Source organism: Tyto alba, unplaced genomic scaffold, assembly GCF_018691265.1.
Source record: "Tyto alba isolate M040663 unplaced genomic scaffold, T.alba_DEE_v4.0 Super-Scaffold_2, whole genome shotgun sequence".
Lineage (NCBI taxonomy): Eukaryota > Metazoa > Chordata > Aves > Strigiformes > Tytonidae > Tyto > Tyto alba.
Genome location: NW_024881282.1, coordinates 21,736,614 through 21,754,830, shown reverse-complemented (window position 1 = coordinate 21,754,830; position 18,217 = coordinate 21,736,614). Strand labels below are relative to the sequence as shown.

At 39.0% G+C, this 18,217-nt stretch overlaps 1 protein-coding gene across 7 annotated transcripts in view; it reads left to right on the top strand.

Moving 5' to 3' along the window:
- The window catches only part of ATP8A2 (ATPase phospholipid transporting 8A2), a 344,378-nt gene that overhangs the window by 95,579 nt on the left and 230,582 nt on the right, over nt 1-18,217 (top strand). For all 7 annotated transcript variants that reach the window (XR_006165293.1, XM_042792247.1, XM_042792248.1 and 4 more), the window contains one exon: nt 7,113-7,177. Coding sequence is in view for 6 of the 7 variants with exons in the window: in XM_042792247.1 (XP_042648181.1) it covers nt 7,113-7,177 (65 nt within the window). In the remaining variant the exon portion in view is untranslated. The remainder of the gene's footprint in view (nt 1-7,112; nt 7,178-18,217) is intronic.

Here is an 18,217-nt window from a genome sequence, read left to right as displayed (position 1 = left end):
TTTCACTTTGGAGGAGATGGGGGTTTGAGGTGAAGTCTTTGCTCTGAATGTCCAGCTATATTCAGGTTTATTTCAGAAAAAAGGAACACTTCTGCTATTGGTTAAGTGCAATTTTTATACAGAATCAATATATGTATCTGTTCTGATGGAAACTGGAGAGCTCAATCAGACTGATCTCAGTTATACTGTGTATTATATCATACTGTTTTACAGCTTTTTTCCTTACTGACTGCCTCTCCTAGACTTTAATGCTGTTTGGGATATGATGGGGAATACTGTAATACGAAACACATAGCTTAGAGCTTCTTGCAGATCTTGTCTGTGAAAGTAGGTGGATACTTGAATAACTGCTCCTGCTGTTACTCTGCGGCACATCTGTTAGTCAAGTATATTGTGACTGTTAGTGGAAGTGGGTCGCTGCTATTGAGTGTATGGACAGAGTTTAGTATGGGTTGTTTTATCAAGGCAAAACATGGATATCCTTGTCTTAAACTTATTAATGCATCTGAACTTACAAACTATGCACTTAATGCAAAAAAACGCCACCCCAACTTGCAATGATGGGAACAAAAAGTACGAATTTAAGTATCAGACAGGTGTGCTTGGGTACTGATGTAATAGAAGGGTAACCTGCTTAAGTGTTCATCTGACTGCCTGCTTCTGCAGCATAGAAGTAAAGAGTTTTTAGCACTAAGTTTAGGTTCATTGTTAGAAGCAGCCTTTAAACATTAGGTTTCCTTTTAGGTCATAACTGTATCTGATAAAATCAGCCTATAGACCCAACTCTTCGTAATAGTCAAATACAAAGGTTTTATGGTAATACTAGGCTGAACTGGAGGTGCACGTTGTAATTTCAATCCTGTAGCAGGTAGATGGTGTGCTCGGTAGCATTTCTGATACCGTGCTAGTCTTGCGTTGGAAATGCCACATGGCTAAGTGTGCTAGTAGTCAATACATAAATCTTTGAGCCTTTTTCTCACTGTAGATACTTGCAAGGTGGGCAACCTGGGTAGTGGTACCTCTGCTGTTACAGAATGCTGCTGTGCTTGAAATGCTGATTTGTGAGCTGTACCTATGCTGCAATTGTGCCATAGCCCTTTACACAACACTAATAGCCTCCTAGGAGAGGGACTATCCTGGTCTTAGCTGAGTAGTAAAGATTTAGTAAAGGAACAGATCCTGATACAAGCACCCTGCCATGCCCTGTGACATACACCTCTCAAGTATGGCATTCGTGGCATTGTAGTGCCATGATGCTATTGTATTTTTTGATGCTTTTTTTTCTGTAGCTGGTAAATCTGCCCAGAGGCATAGTGGCATTCTGATGTGACATCTCACAGAACTGAGTGACACTTTCACCTTCTTTCTTCAATCTAGAACACTCTGCTTATTCCCCTTGTCTCTAGCATGCCCATGTAAGGTGCCATCCACAACTACATTCACATTTGCAGATCAGTCTGTTATGATGTACAGCGATAGGTTAAGGGGATCCTTAACAGCATAGATTACTTTCTGTTGAAGAAACAATTTCCTTAGCCTTGAGCTCCTGTTAACTTCAAGATTCTCTAACTATACGAAAAATGTGTCTAATGAAGCTGTTTATATGTAGAACTACCTATAGATGGGTCTTGGGTGTACTTCAGGTGGCACCTAGCAGAACTGTGACTCTCTAACTGAACTTACATTACCTTCAGCAGATCTTTTGGCATTTGCTATTTTTTGGTTGTTCTTAAATTTTTTTTCTGCTTAGGTGGTTTAATGCAATTTAAGAATGTAATCTGCCTGCCTAGAATTTTTGTTTACTTGTCAGAACTGAATCAAGTTTCATGTATCTTAGTATGTTGAAGTTGGTACTGAGAGATGAATTAACTTGCTGAACTGATATAGCTGCAGTAGAAATAAACTGGATGGCTTAAGTAGATGATTTAGATTCTAGTTGTCTGGTCTGAATCACTGTCTTCTGATTACGCTTACTTTAAAAGCAGTAGTCACCTTTACAGGAGGGAAGCATTGATTTTTAACAAAATAAAAAGAAGGTATCTACAGATCTTGGCATGAATGCCTGAAATAAGTTGATATTAGTTGCCAGCAGCTCGCGTGATAACAAGTAAATGGCCTTTATAGCAATTGCTTACTCTTAAGGCTGTGAAATAGATTAACTTCCAGCTTGTCTCTAAAACTGGGTTTTTTTTTAATGATAGCACCTTGAAAAGAATAAGCATGTCTTAAAACTCATAAACTATCGTTTTGTTTAGTGTATAATTGGGTAGTAAAACTCTGGACCTTAATTAGCTTCATGCTCAAATGGGCTTGAAAGTACAAACATGTGGCACCCTTCCAGTTTCTGCATGTAATCCATTAAAACTGTAATCAACATTGAATTTCAAACCTAATCCATGTGTATACTTTGTTTCAGGTGTAAATATGTCATCTAGGAAGTAAAAAGTGTTTTCACTTTGTCATTGTGCGTGTAGGTTATGCTTATGGACTCTTGTTTGCTGTATGGATATGCATATGTATTGAGGGGATATTTGAGGTCTTGGCAGCTGCCCCAAGGAGTTGGAGTACTTCATTAATCCATCTTCCTCTTGATTCTTTGGCCTAAAGAACTCACATGTGTGTCTGTTTCTTGCTTTCTTGACTTGTCTGAAGAATAACGATTGACCTTGCTGTGGGGTAGTTCAATGCCTTCTACTCAGCCATGTGCCAGCAGATAGTCCTGCAGGTGAGGAGGATGTTCCTGATAAATACTGCTCAACAATTTGAACTCTCTACCTATAGAAATAGGACTTCCAGGTTCTGAAACAATTTTGAGCATGACATATGATCTTCACTTTTTGTTAGCCAAAATTGTCCTTAGCCAGTGTCTACAAACGACTCTAGAAGACTTAAGTGTTCTTGTAGCTTCATCCTTCTCTTAAAATGATCTGCAGACTCTAGATATCCTTTGCCTTTCAGTGAGGCAAAAAAATCCATGGCAGATATCTATTTACCAACATCTTGGTGCTCACGAGAGTGTGAGAAAATCCGAACTGATGTTAAGAACTTCTGCAGTAACAGGTTATTTTCTGGGAATGGGGATGTAGTGTTCACTGAACTTCATCCCTCACTGACTATGGAATCAATCCCTACTCTTGAGCTCTGTGTTCTTACTTAAGTATGTATTCACAGCTGCAAGTACTGCTTTCCAATCAGAGAATCATAGAAGGGTTTGGGTTGCAAGGGACCTCTGAAGATCTAGTCCAATCCTCCTGCCATGGGCAGGGACATGTTTCACTAGATCAGACTACCCAAAGCCCCAGACAGCCTGACTTTGAACCTTTCCCATGATGTGTCATCCAAAACTTCTCTGGGAAACCTGTTGCAGTCTCACCACCCCCATCATAAAAAAAATTTCTGTATGTCTGCTCTAAATCTATACTTTTTCAGTTTAAAAACGTTGCCGCTTGATCTGTCACTACAGGCCTTGGTAAAAGGTCTTTCTCAGTCTTTTAGAAGGCCCCGTTATGTATTGAAAGGTCTCCCCACAGCCTGTTCTCCAGGCTGAGCAGCCCTAACTGTCTTGGCCTTTTTTCATAGGAGAGATGTTCCAGTCCTCTCACGGCTTCTGAGGCCCTCCTCTGGACCTGCCCTAGCAGGTCCACGTCTGTATTGTGCTGGGGGCCCTAGATCTGGATGCGCTGCTCCAGGTGGGGTCTCATGTCCAAATTTTCATCCACCAATATCCTATCCCCAGGTAAGGCTGCTCTCAGTCCATTCATCCCCCAGTCTATACTGATATTTTGGATTGGTGCAACACAGGTGCAGTTTTTGCACTTGGTCTTGTTGAACTCCCTGAGTTTCACATGGGCCCACTGCTTAAGCCTGTCAAGGTCCTTCTGTACGGCATCCCTTTCCTCTAACTTACCAACTGCAGCACTTGGCTTTGTGTTGTCTGCAAAATTGCTGAGACTGCACTCAATCCCACTGTCTGTTGTCAATGAAGATACCAAATGGTATTGGTCCCAGGACTGACCCCTGAGGGACACTACTTATTACTGGCTTCCACTTGGAATGTGAGCCATTGACTATAACTCTTTGGATGCAGTCATCCAGCCAGTTCCTTACCCATCTAACAGTTCATCCATCAAACCTCTGTCTTTCCAATTTAGAGGTAACAATGCTTCTGTAACGGTAAGCTGTGATTTTTAAGTTGAGGGAACTGAAGCAATGCCAGCACACTTGCCTGTATCCCTGTGTGAAGTTTGAGCAGGGCATATGTGCTGTCTCCAAACACAGGATAATCATCCTTGCCTCAGACACTGGGTTTTGTATGTCTGCAGTACAAACGTGCCTGTTGGCTGTGATCTTGAACTCTGGTTCAAGCAGTCTGTCTTCCAGGACATTTGAAGGGGAAATAAGTCCCAGAAGTACCCAATTCATCTACTTCATGATCTTTTAGTCAGACTTTAAATTAGAGCTAGATATCAATTTACAGGTGTGGATTGACACACTATACCTGGCTTTAAACCAGCAGCTGATTGTACTGTACTCAGAATCATTGACAAAAATGTGCCCTGATCTTAGTGTATTTTTGCTTGCCATGTTAGTACTGCAGGTAGTAACTATTGTAAAAACTATTATAAAACTTTAAAATATGACTACAGATGTCACTTGTAATCTTATAGTTGCCAATTACTCTGATTTATACTAGTGCTAGATTTGAATGATTTCATAGTCCTAAAATTACACGTAATGTATAGATCACCTATAAACTGTTGCTAGTCTTGACTTCAATCCTCCTATTCCAATCTTGATCTCCTTCCTTTATGTTTAATGTGATGACAAGATGCAAAATTACCTTAATTGCAGGATTAGTTCTTTTGACTCCATGACTTCCAGGATGCATGGCACACCAGCTCTATTCTTCACACTTGTTTTTGTTCTGTTTTGGTTTGTTTTTTTTTCCTAGCTCCACTTGAATGGCATCTTGCTTGTTTTGAAACAGATAAAAGGAAACAGTGAGCAGTGGTTTAGAAATTACAGCTTGCTATTGCAGCTGCTGTTCAAATCAAATGCTACTAGAAAAATCCATTGAATTAGTTATACTGAATTTGTAACAGCCTACTGCACAAGGCTGTTGCCATTCCCTGGGGAAATAATAATCCTGACAAACAGGGGAGTGCATAATATTCTCTTTCTCTCCTTAGTAAAAAAAAAATGAAGTGGTTCTTCAGCCTGGGAGTAACTTTTAAAAATGGCAAACTGATTTTTCCCAAGGCAGTGTTTTGTCTGTACCTGTTGAAGCTTCTTTGCTCAATGCCATGCTACCACCTAAGAACTTGTTCACAGTCAGAGTCAGAGGCTATCTCCAAAGCTTTCATATTGTTGGCTGCACTCTGGAATATTTTTCATCCTTTTCTCAACAGGTGTATGCGAGTTCAATGTAATTTTGTATTGTTCTTTAAAGCAGATGATAAACCTCAGCTCATTAACACAAGTAAGATGAAAATATGTATCTGCAAGGTTGCACCTGATACTCATACTCCACACCGTTGGAAATGGAAGAGAAGCAAAACTTCTGGATGTAATCAAACCTGCTGTCTGAAAGGCCCTGACTGTGTGATGTAAATATGCCTTCCACAAAGGGAAATGAGGAATTTACTTTGACAGAAGTTGTTTGTACAGATACACTAACGCTGGATTATACCTACAAAACTAGTCCAATTGTAGAAGATTTTGTAGCCTGGGGAAGTGATTTGCATTGCAATTGATGAGCCTGTATGGCCTTCCTAAGGAACCAAGAATTCTTACAGAGAATAAATTCATACCTCAGTTGTTCTTTTGCTGTTGTGAAATATGGAGACACACTTAATCTTTTTATATGGGCTGTGCTGCTCTGCTGTTGAACCTGTTGGCCTTGCAGTGCTTAATTACTGGAATGTTACTCTTTTACTGCAGTGGCCTCCAGTTTCCATTTAAGAAAAGTAAAAGACTGAGACATTTTTATAACTACAATTTTTTAAACTTACTGTCATTAATTTATATATAAAAACACAATAGAAATACAAAACAATTGTTTTATTTCCTTTTATTGTTGTTACACAGAAAAAGGCATGTGCTTCAAATAAATGAATTTGCTGCTTTTTTATGAAGCTAGGGGACTGTGCCAGTCCAGGGAGAACTTGTGTGAGCTTTTAGGAAAATGCAGTGGGGTCAGTCCAGTGGGAGTTTGCATTTGTCTCTTGCCATTAATAAGAACTGGAATTAAAGTATTTATTCTGGAGATGCTAAGTATCTATATCCTGGGTATGACTGTCTCATGCCAGTGGCAATCATGTGGCAGAGGAACTGCTGCTTCAGTGGCACTGAGTAGTATTGCAGTCACTGGCTTTCACCCCTACAAAAATAAGGGACTTTTTTCATCTTGAAATTTTGCTTTGACTTCTGGTGTCCTGGCAAATGTACGGAACTGCCTTCCGAGTGCTGCTCCAGACTACGGCAACTTGCTCTTGTTTCATGCCACAGTGTTGCACTGAGAATAATCTAGTACAATTACCTAACGCCTATATGAGTTGGCAAGGGCTCAGTGTGTGTCACTGATCTATAGTTTTTGATGAAGCTCAGGACCTCTCACAGTAAACTCTCAGGAGTAAAAAATGATCATATAATGCAAGTGTGGGCTGAGGGGAGTGGGTAGCACCAGTGGCTTCCATGTGTGTGCTTCTAGTCCTGTGGCATAGCTGCAGCTGTGCGTTCAGGTCTGTTCCTGTAATGTGTGGAAGGCAGTTCTGCCTTCATGTAGATAAAAAGAAGTTTAGGTTTAAAAATACTTATTCTTGTTCTAGGGCTACATCCTCTATTTACTGTGTCTAGTTCATACAGTGTTTTCTTTGGTTAAAACATCTTAAGTGATATACTTGGGAAGTGAAGATAAAATGCAGCCTGTGTTGCTAGTAAAGTTGGCAAGTTCTTGTGTCATATACACCAATGTTTTCAGTTGCCTGCTTCATAGGAGTAACTGCTCAAAAAGTAAATTATTTGACCTATATCTGTTTATCCTAAGAGTTTAGCTAAACCTTAAATATTCTTCCAAAAAAGTAAATTTTTTTTTATTTTTTTTTCTCCTGCAGGGTACTCTTGCAGACTCATTTCCCAGAGTATGTCTCTTATCCTGGTCAATGAGGATTCACTAGATGTAAGTAAGCAAATCCTGGAATGATTCTTGACAGAAGGAGGTATTGCTAACAAAAGGGAAAGTTGTTGTTCTCTTTCTAATTCTTTTGCTTGCCTTTAAAGGTAGCAACGTAAACAATTTGGGCTAAAACCAGGGGTGGGCTGTGCAAAATGTATTTCCAAGGTCTCCAGTCATAAGTTGTATAGATCTAAGTGTAGTCTTGGAACAAGAAGCTAATTAAATCCCTGGGTTTGATTCTGCTGCCAACTGGTGAATGTCATCAGGAATATACAGTTATGCTTTAAGGTGTAGGAGTAACATGTCTAAAGAAAGAAAAGAAGCTGAAATACTCATTTTAACATAGTACATTATCTTCAGTATTGTGTGGAACAGCTGTAACCAAAGCTATGCCTGAGCGAATAGCACTGTGAGCTTGCTTAGGTGCAGCTTTTGAGCCCTAAAAATTGGATTAAAAATAGCCTGCAGGTGGTTTCTGTGTTCCTCAGGTATGTGCAATTAAGTACAAAAAATCTTACACTTGTACATGAATCTTCCAAGAAGATCTCTTTCCAGTCTGCCTGCTTCAGCATCAATATTTTGATATCACTTGAATATTTGATTACTATTAGAGGTATTTGTAGGACAGATAAAAAAAATGTATATAGTAGGCAGCATCTGATACTTGCGTTTAGAGCAGACAATTAATCCTCCTTGATTGAATGGGAGGTGCAAAGCTTGTATGTTTGAGTATCAAAGGAGTTACTGGATAACTGGAAATTTGGTGGGAGAGGGGAATGATATTGTGGCAAAGTAATTGCTTAGTAAGCGTTATTTTCGAGTTGTGATTATGTGATTTTTAGTTAACAGCAGCCTTGACAGTGTTTTCAGCTCAGACTCACGTTCCTGTATGTGGTTGTGGCATCTCAAGGCTTAGCATTCTAACTTGCCAGAACTCAGGAGATCCCAGTGAATCCAAGGGGAAATGATCTGCCTCCAGAGGCTGGATTGCTGGTTTCTGTGCAGCATAATGCACCCCGATAGGAGCTGTCTCACTGCTGAGTTAAATACTGAAGTGCCTTGATGAAGACTCCCATCTGTTCAGACCATCTTCTCCCATTTTTGCACTTCTGTATGGTCCCCCTTTAAGGGAACTGTTTCCTTTCTGTGCGATCTAAATACTCTGCTTTTGTTGAGCTTTCTGCCACATTTGGCTGATTGGTTAGAAGGAAGAAAATGCTTGTACTTTGTTTTAATTTAAAGAAATTTCTTACACATTGTGAAGCTCTGAAATGTTTTGACCCTGGAAATAAGGCTCTTATTTTGATGTGAATTAAAAGTAGTTCTTTTAAATTTGCGGAAACAATGTGCGTTTTTTGATGCCTGTTAAGAAATAATAAAACATTTAGATAAAGCTCTTTTTATGACTAAAGCAAGGGGTGCAAACTAAAGATGGGACAGAAGTAGTTCTTGCTAGATCAGAGGAAGAAAATGGAGCTAGTGATGCTTGGTATTTATAAACATAGGAAGTTGGACAAGATAGTCTTCAAGCCATGTTGACTTGACTTTTTTACTACTTCTGATTTCGAATTAAATACAGTCATATAGTGGAAGAGTTGTTTTGGTACCTCTGTAGTGAGTGTAATATAGAAGGTGCTGAGGAGTACCTAACAGCTTCAGCACCTGCTTTTAAATTGTGATTTCTGTTAATTGCCTGATAGGACCATGAGAGGGCAGGATGAATAATGAATTACTATGTGTGCCTTAACAGTGAGCACTTCAACCATGGCCATTTCCTTTAAATGTCAAACAGCAGTGTAGGTAGAATGATTCAAGGACTTTCAGTAAGAGGCAAAAATGAATTTGCCTTTTTTGGCATGAAAGGCTGGATTTAAGCAATAGGTGAGAAAAAAGTAGCTGGAACTCAGCTCTCTTTTTTTCTTCTCTTCCAATCTTCAACAGGAGGAATGGCTTGGCCCTCGCGTATGTGTAGAACCAGCTCTGAGGAATTGGTATAATTGCAGTCCTATCTTGTTTACAGAACTGACATAGATTTACTGAAATACATATGTAGCTGTACAAAGGAATATGTTTACATATATTACTGTAGGATTTTTAGACTCCAAAAAAGGCTTCTGTGTTTTGTTTTCTTTTTTTTTTTTAACACTTTGTATGTTTTTCATTGCTATGGGAAAGTAGGGATTTTAGCTAATTTTATCTATGCTGTTGACATTCTTGAAGTCCTATTAGATCCTTCTGCTTTTTAGACAAATCTTTGATTCTTCGCTTGAAACATGAGAAAATGGAGGCCTATGACAGCTGGTTTTCATTCAGTAGATCCGATGTGATGTTAAAAATGCTAGTTTAGTGAGAACTCATTGTGAGACTGTATCTGTACAGCTTGATCTGCCTGCAGCTGATGGGCTGGGTATGTGGGTTCTGGGGAAGGCATGCTGACAGTCTCCTTACGTGCCCCACTTTTGAGTCCTTTTCAGAGGGCCAGCTGCTGATTTGACAGCTTCAGTTGGTAACCCCTGCCTCGGTATATACACTAAATATCAAACTAATTGTAATGAAGTGAAACGTGTCCTTCTTATTCTTCTTTTCGCACAGCTCTACAGAAGCAGAAATGCTTACCAGAGAGAAAATGAAACTGGAGAAAGAAATAAGAGCTAAAGAATATAGGATACAGAAAATGCTGAAAGATGGGAACTAGTGTACTCCAAGAAGTTAGAGGGAATCTCCTATATTAAAAATATCTGAAGTCTTGTTTCAATTCCTTTCTGTACTTAGCATATGCAGTTTGAGGGTTTTATAGTCAACTTTTTCCCAAACTTCAGCCAAGAGGTGTGAAGGGCATAGTCATGTAATGTGGGACCTGAACTGGCAGAAAATGTCATTGGCCAAAGCATGCTTTTTCACTTTCCCACATGCCAGCTTTGCAAATACTGTAGAGTGCCAAAACTTCATGTGGCATGATAGCAGGATCCCTGTGGAGAGAAGTTAAGTTAGAAGAGGCTATCTACTCCTTTCCGCATCAGAGGGAGGGTATGAAAGGGAAAAGGTGATGGATCTACCCACCCACTTGCTAGAATCTTGAATCCGTTGCCCAGTTTTAGATGGAAGTCTTCTGAGGCAGTGGTGGGGACACAGGAATGAATAGCCATCTCTGCTGTTGAGGAGGTAGAGACTAGAATCAGGTCAGGAGTTAGCAGGGCAAGCAGTTTTTTTCATAACTTCCTTGTAAGTAAACATCGTGCTCCTTTTTTGAGGTATTCTGTTAGCTACTTGAGAAGCAGAAAATGGATGCGTGGAAAACTGAATGTAGAAGTCTATTTTTGCAGTGATACCCAAAAATTAAAAGTTAACATCTGGGTCTTAACTCCAGGGGGTTAACTTTTTAACTTCTTGAGAATCTAGACTTTGTAAACAGCTGTACTTCAAATGAGAAAATGAGTACAGATGAAAAAAAAAAAGACAGGATAATAAACTGAATGGGTTAAACAGCCTAGGAAGATTTGAGGTTGTATTAGTCTTCATCATATAGATTAAGATAAGGAGGAAGTATAAAAACTACTGTTACAAGTTTCTATTGACAATCTGTCCTCTTAGTATGTTGAAGTGTTGGCAGATTTATTGAATCAGTCTCCACTATGAACACCAATCAAAGGTATATTGACGGATAGACCTCATGATGGTAAAAGGGGGTCATTTGTCACGTGCAAAATGTGTGAAAATACTACTGGAGTCTCTTGTCTCAATGCCAGAAATCACTTCAGTTGGATAGAGGTGTGGAGCCTGTTTTAAAACTCTTGAGGACTCTGTATTTGTCTTCAAAGAGCGTGTGGGGATGGGGGACTTTCTGACTCTACGGTATACTGGCCTCGAAGATGTATCTGTTACTCAAATAAGAACCGCTAGTCATACTTAAAACATGAGGTGTCAAGGATGACACAGTCAGTGATATGAGCCATTTTGTGTACATCTTGCAACATGGCTTAGTTTAAGGACACTAAAATGAGAAGCCTTGGTCAAACCTTGGGTTGACACAGAATGAAACCCCTCCCTCTCTTTGCCTGACCTCTGCAAACATAATCAGCTTTCTTTTGGGCATACTTTAACATACCTAGATAAAAAAGGAAACCCTATCATCATCTTTTCCCACCTGCCACTTCCAGTCAGTTAAGTAGCTGAATGAGGAGTTGTGTAGAATACAGATAGCACAGCAGCTGCTCCTAATTTTTTAAGTTGGAATTGTAGTGGTGCTGATGGCCCTTGCTGAATTGAATGCCTTACACATTGATTTTGGCTTCAGCTGTGGTGATCGGTAGTATCACAGTACACGTAAGGATTCACTCTTGCAGATAGCTGAAGACACTTTGCAGAACTCAGTGCTAAACCCTGGCCTTGGTCAGTATTATGTGGTGCCTGGTTTAGATAAGGTAGTGGTGGGAGAATGGGGAGTGGGAAGAAACAATAGAGGGGTTCCACCTGTGCATAGCAATATATCTTCCACACATTCTAATTTTAGCTGATTCCTTCTGGTTTCCCTTTCATGAGCCAAAAATACAAGCTAATACTATAACAGTACTAAAAACCGTAAAAGATTGGTGCCTGTCTTTTTCATGCTTTTCATTTTTGTAGCTTTACTTCTTTGAAATGACATCACCTAAATTTTACAATTATTAAAGCCTGAGAATATCTCTTTTCTGGTCCTGTAACTTTAGATAAGTCAGTTGGAGATGACACACTTAATCTCAGCTGTACATGTCTGGCAGAGGTTCTAGGGAAAGGGGTCATGACTCTTCTTGAAGTGAATTGAGTTTGAAAAGTGATAGTTGTTAAACAACATCCCCTGTGCAAAGTTGAGAATTTATTTCAGACATACCGTGCATCAGTATTCTTGGAGCATTTCAGTGTTAAGTGCAAATTTTGTACTTGAAATAGCTTCTAAAACATAACCATGGTTAATTCATGTTGAATAATGCAAATTTCTGAAGAAGCCACTAAGTGGATAGCTTTTAGAAAAAGCAGCAGGTAAAATAGTATCTATTCTTAGTGTATTCAAGTTAGTTAGATGCTTCTACATAAAAAAAATCCTTCTGGAAAATATATGTTCTAATTTTCCTCCACTGCCCCCTTACCTAGTAGACATTTCAGTAATTTCATGTGTGGTAGGCTTTGGTTATAGAATCCAGCTCTAAACTAAGATGATAGTATTAGAAGCTTTTCAGTAAACATAAACAATAGAGGTTTTCTGAACATTAAAAAAAAAAAACACAGAGAAATGGAGAACCATGGCATGTCAGGCAAGCAAAAAAACCTCATTGATATATAGTTGCTGGTCTTTTAAGTGAAGAAAATGGTTGATTACATGGTACATCATAAAGACATATCTAATATTGGAGGTGACTGTTGTGCTTCAGCTCAGATAACATGTGTTTTTTCAAAACAGGAGCACAAATGTGTGAAGCTTTTTACAAATCAAAAATGCTTTGTATTACATCAGTTTTGTTTTCAAACCAAAATAATTCTAGTCTTTATCACAATTTTGAAGTAGAACTGAATTTTGCACAGGACTAAATGTAACTCTTATGTGCTTTGTTAATAATTGCCCCTGGTTCTTTTAATTCTAAGGTGTCTTTAGGTACTTACTGCCAATTTTTTAATGTTGGGTCTTCATAGTCATACTTTTATATGTTGCACCTGTAACAGAAATTATGACTTCTGTTCAACTTAGTCTAAAATCTTATCAATAGAAGATTCTCACACTAAAATTCTGTATCATTGTATTTAATGTATTCCACCTCTGAAATCCATTAATGCTAAAAATGAATTTTACAGGATCCAAGATGAGCTTAAAATCTTTAAAGATTAATATACTTCCCCTTTGTGCAGTCCCTGTGTGACTTCTCCCCCCACGTCTGCTCCTTGGCATGCAGCAGCAGGTGAGATGCGATCGAACAACTGTCTTGGCTTGTTTTTGAGAGCTAAATTATTTTTGAAATCATTCACTGGAGGGGAAAAAATCAATCATTTCTGTTCTCATCAGCGTGCTACTGGGAATAGAAAAGACTAATCCCTAGCTTGATTCAGCGGAATTCTAGAAACTTAGCATAGTAATCTGCAAATGTTTATCCCTTATAGACTTAACTACATGCATACATATGCTCGTTTGGTTTATCTTTTCCTGATAAAGCTTTTCCAAGTGAAAATATTTTGAGCATGAGATTTACTTTGAGTGTAATTCTTGGATTCAGTTTGTGTTTAATTCAATTGGAAACACCATGAAGTATTATTGTACAGCTCTTAACCTGGACTAACTTCTTCCATTGGCATCTCATAGAAGTTGAGTTGAGAGCAGTGTGAGGGAAAGCTGGGAAAGGGAAATGAGCTACCCAGAGAGGCCCTGGAATACCTGAATTGGAGAGTAGTGGATATTACAGTCGAGGAGTGCTGGGTTTGTGTTCCCCCCACCTTCAATGCCATAAAAAGGAGAGCTGGGAACTGTATCAGCTGGTTATCACGTTGGGTTGTATTTAACAGCAGTGGAAGGGCAAAATTGGAAGGACCCAATTCGGAATCTGTGGGTAGTATTTTGCTGTAAAGTAATTTTATTGATATAAATGGAGCTGCACAGTGAATGTGTCCTGCAGAACTCACGTGCCTGGTCTGGCAGTCGTGGTCCTGTGTTACACACAGATGTGTAAGTAACAACAAACTGGTATGCCAGTATAAGAACCCTCAGTGTCTACTGATGATAATCTGACTAAATGTATAAGTGTAGAAGCAGAAGTTCACCTCCCTCACTTCCCTGCTTCCTCAGTTGTTATCTTGCATATATATGCCTCACTGTTTGATGAGCTCTTGGATGTGAGCATGATAAACATGTTTGTGCTACCATGGTATTGTGTAGTATTCTTAAAAAACAAACAAAACTTCAGTGTAACTTGTTGTCAGCAATCAGTGTTTTGACTTCCCAAACTGGGTCTTAGGATCTGCAGGGAAGCTTTACATGCACTGATCTCTTGTATTGTAGTGGTGAAGAGTGAGGACCCGGAAAACTTGGTTATTTTGTTATCTTACTTCTGCTGTTCTGTAGGGTGGCGTTACTGTGCAGGTTCTATAACCTTTAAGAAAAATACCTTAAGCTTGAGAATATTACTGGATTTTTCCAATGACCTTCATTTTATGGTCATATTTCCTTCCCGTACTTTTGAACAGAGGTTTGTTTTTTTTAAAAATCTACTAAGGAGATCTTTACCAGGCATCATTATTCATTGTATTTAATTACCGATAGATATATAGATCTGGGATGATCTGGGAATCACATGTAAACTGCTGAATCTCTTGAGCTGTGATCTGGTCACTGGATTTACACATATGCTAGAAATAAGCATATCTTCCTCATTTGCTGCATAAAATTTTTTCTAATAACCACAGAGAAAATGCTAATGGTCTGTAGAAGGTAGAAGAACCTGAGCAGGCCATTAAAAATAAATAGTCTATCAGTGGGTCTGTATTCAAGCAAGCAACGTGGTTCCAACAGTGGCTACTATATTTATCAGGACAAAGATTTGTATAGCATTATGGCTTCCATAGGAGAGGTATTGGCTTCACTACAGGAATTTCTTTAGCATATGCAATGTGAGTTTTTTATATAAACTTGTATTTCAAATTCTTAAGCACAACTACAGAAGACAGTGCCTGTGAAGCTCTGAGAAACTTTGAAGGTGTTGCTTTTTAGATCCTGGTGTTCCTGCTATTGGAAGAAAGGGTGTCTGCGCCTTGTCAGTGATGTCATGCTGATTACTCACAAGGAATGGGGGTAAAATCATACTTCCAGGGAATGAGGGTAAAGTCACTGTCAGCTTTTGAGATTAAAACCCAAGCTACCTGCTGCTGGGGGCTCCAAAGCATTGTTACGTGTACTTCAGTCCTACTAAATAGTAGTAAGGTATACAGATAACTGCTGGGGAGGTGAGAACAAGTCCTGTACTGCTAATGCCTTGTAGATGCTTTGAAGATTACATCTTGTGTGTTGCACAAGAGACTGGATTAATTTATTTTTTTTTTTTTTTACCCTCCACAGCCATCATCTGCCCAAATGCTTTCAGAAAAGGTTAGTGTTCAGGAAAATGGATCCAGGTGGACAAGCTCAGTTTTAGCCAACTATCAGCTCTCCTTTAGAGCACCATCTGCGATGCTCCTCTAGTGTCTTGTGACTGATAAGTTCAATTACCAGTTAGCCTGGAATTGTCATTAGCTCTTCCCTGTAGTACTGGGAACTTGCAAAGGAAGCTAATTAGGAAACTTAAGGAAAGAATACATTTCTGTGTACTATATTCTTTTTATTGCTTAAATCTGTTTTTCGTAATCTAGAAAGACACATCAAGCTAATCAGTAGTTAAACAAGGAACAGTGTCTAATAATCAGATAAAAAATATTAGGTAGAAGAGATTTAGTGTTCTTATTTGGTTTTGAGGGCCAAATAGAATCTTTCATAACTCGATGTATTTGATAATTTGCATAGAAAGTTAGTTGTATGGATCTGGAAAATATACAGCTCTTCATGTGAAAAGCTGCTTTGATTTGAGCCTACTGCATAGAATTACAAATGAAAGAATATAGGTGTTACCTGGACCCGTAGGTTTAAGTACACACAGGACTGTGTAACTTAAGTATTAGATTACCATTTTCTCAGGAAGTAATACTAATAGGTTTGAGCTGTGAGCGGAGAATGAATTGGACTGGTATTTTTGTTTCATCCTGCTTTCCCTTCTCAGCATTCATTAGTGACTCTTTTCCCTTATCTGTGGTGCTGTTTTTTCTGTTAGTGTTTTCTGGCACTGTGGCAGTTGGTTTGAATGAAGTGGGGGCACTTGGACCTGAAGGTATGCAAGGACCATTAGGAGTCTGAAGACCAGGTTTCTAAATAACTCTTCTTTCCATAGCTGGGAACTGGGGGGCTGGGGAAGGCTATTAAAAAAAAAAAAAAAAAAAAAAAACACTCTTTTTTTTTTTTTTCTAAGTTACTTTTCCCTTCATTTCTTAAGGTCTAATAGTGATCCCATTTGACAAGACCCAGAAACCTTTTTGTGGCTTTAGGCTGCAGTTATTTTAGCAGCTGGATGCTCATCCTGCTAATGTCTTGTCCATGCTACAGGACGGAATAGGTCATTTTTCTTAAAAATGGAAAGAAAGAGTGTGCTCCCTGAGTTGCATCTCAAATTTGTTGTCTCGCTCTCATATGTTAGAGGAAAATGACTGGGAACAAACACTATTTCTCTCAGAACTGCCAATGATCTTCACATATGTGAAGGCTTATCTTTAAATACATGATCCCTGATTTATCCAGATTTGTTTTCTGTTGTGTAAGTAACAAAGTAATGATGGCTTTAGCTGGTTGGCCCAGGAAGTATTTGTTTGCTTTGCAGATGGGATTTTTTGCAGCATACTGATACACTTCTTCCTAATAAGTACAAGAGACCGTGAAAACATAAGGATGCATAATTAAGTGAAAACAGAATTTTGTTAAATGAGAAGCTACTTGTCAAATGCATTTTTTGCTTCTGCTAAAGCATGATGGTTTGGTTCTTTTAGGGGAATAAGACTCAGTGGGTGTCTGATATGTAAGTAAATGTATTATGGATGCTGATCCTCTTGATTGACGTGGCTAATGTTACACATCTCTAGAAACAATTCATATTTGTATTTTGTATTGAGGGGTAAGAACTAAATACTCGTTAGTTCTATCAAGATAATTATTTTCATGTCTGATTCTCTACTTTGGAGCGGGGGAGGCCTTGTTCATGCAAGTTTGTGGGGTTTTTAAGCGTGAGTAGTTTTCCTTTCTTGGTGTAAAGGCCAGCCTAAAGCAAGAGTATTGGTTCACCTACACTGTTAACTTAATGATGGTAGTGGAGAACTACTGCTTCAGGGTAAGTCTTGATTACGCCTTTGGAAAACGAAGATAGAGATATAGGTATCTATGGCCTTTATTTTTTTGTGGTTCCCATAATACTGCTTTGCTAAACTCTTTTCTGAAGATTAGTTCCTGTTTCTTAAGAATTAGCGCATCATTCTTGTAGCTGAAGCTTGATTACTCTGAGTCTACTCATCAAATCATATAAAGGAATAATTTTCTTGCACATGAGAATTAAGGAAAAATGTTTCACATTTTCTAGCTTCAACTAGAAGTCCCACTGAATTTTTCTGGGCTGATGGGTTTGTCAGAAACTAGAATTAAGCAGTTCTCCAGCTGTGTGAAGTTAATACCTGTCTGCATATGTGTTCTGCCTTTTACCCTTCTGTGTAGAGTATAACTTAACAGAGAAATCTTTTAGAAACTTCTAGGGCTTTTATGTGCCTTTGCCACGATGACGTCTGCTTATTTTTTACTGAAACAATGTGTCAGGCTGTGTTATCACATTCATAACTCCAGGTATTTAACTGAGGTGGTGACGCTAGAGGGTCAGTTTTGATCTTTCTTTAGGAAGCGATCTGTTAAGAGAAGATGAGCTGATTGAAGCTAGGTAGTTGTTTTGCCAGTTGCTGGGTTAACACAGAGGACACAGACACCAAGTTAGAGAAACAGGCTTATTTTACTTTACTTTAAAGCAGCAGAAAGAATAAGCAAGGTAAAGCACCTAATCATTACAGCATAAAACTAGCTAGACTGATAAAGAAAGATACATCACCAATTGCCCTCATACTTTACCATCATCCAGATCTGTGCTTCAGCTGGGGAGCCCCGTCACAGCGAAGGATGGGAGAGCCTCTCCCAGCAGTTGGGAAGTCCTACACAGTGTGTCCACTCGTAGGTGAGGTCTCCATCTTCGCTGTGAGAGGGTCCAGCTTTTATACAGTTTAACAAACAGATCTATAAATCTATATGACAAAATGCATGGGAGACATCTGGTAATGTGACTTGCCTCTCTTGGGCGCATCTGGATCTGTCTGGGATCTGGGCACGTCTGAGGAGTTCCTGTTTTTCTTTGTTTAAAATTTATAGTTCCTTCCTGTTATTTACTTGTGGTTTTCAGGGCTTGTTCCCATGGTCGC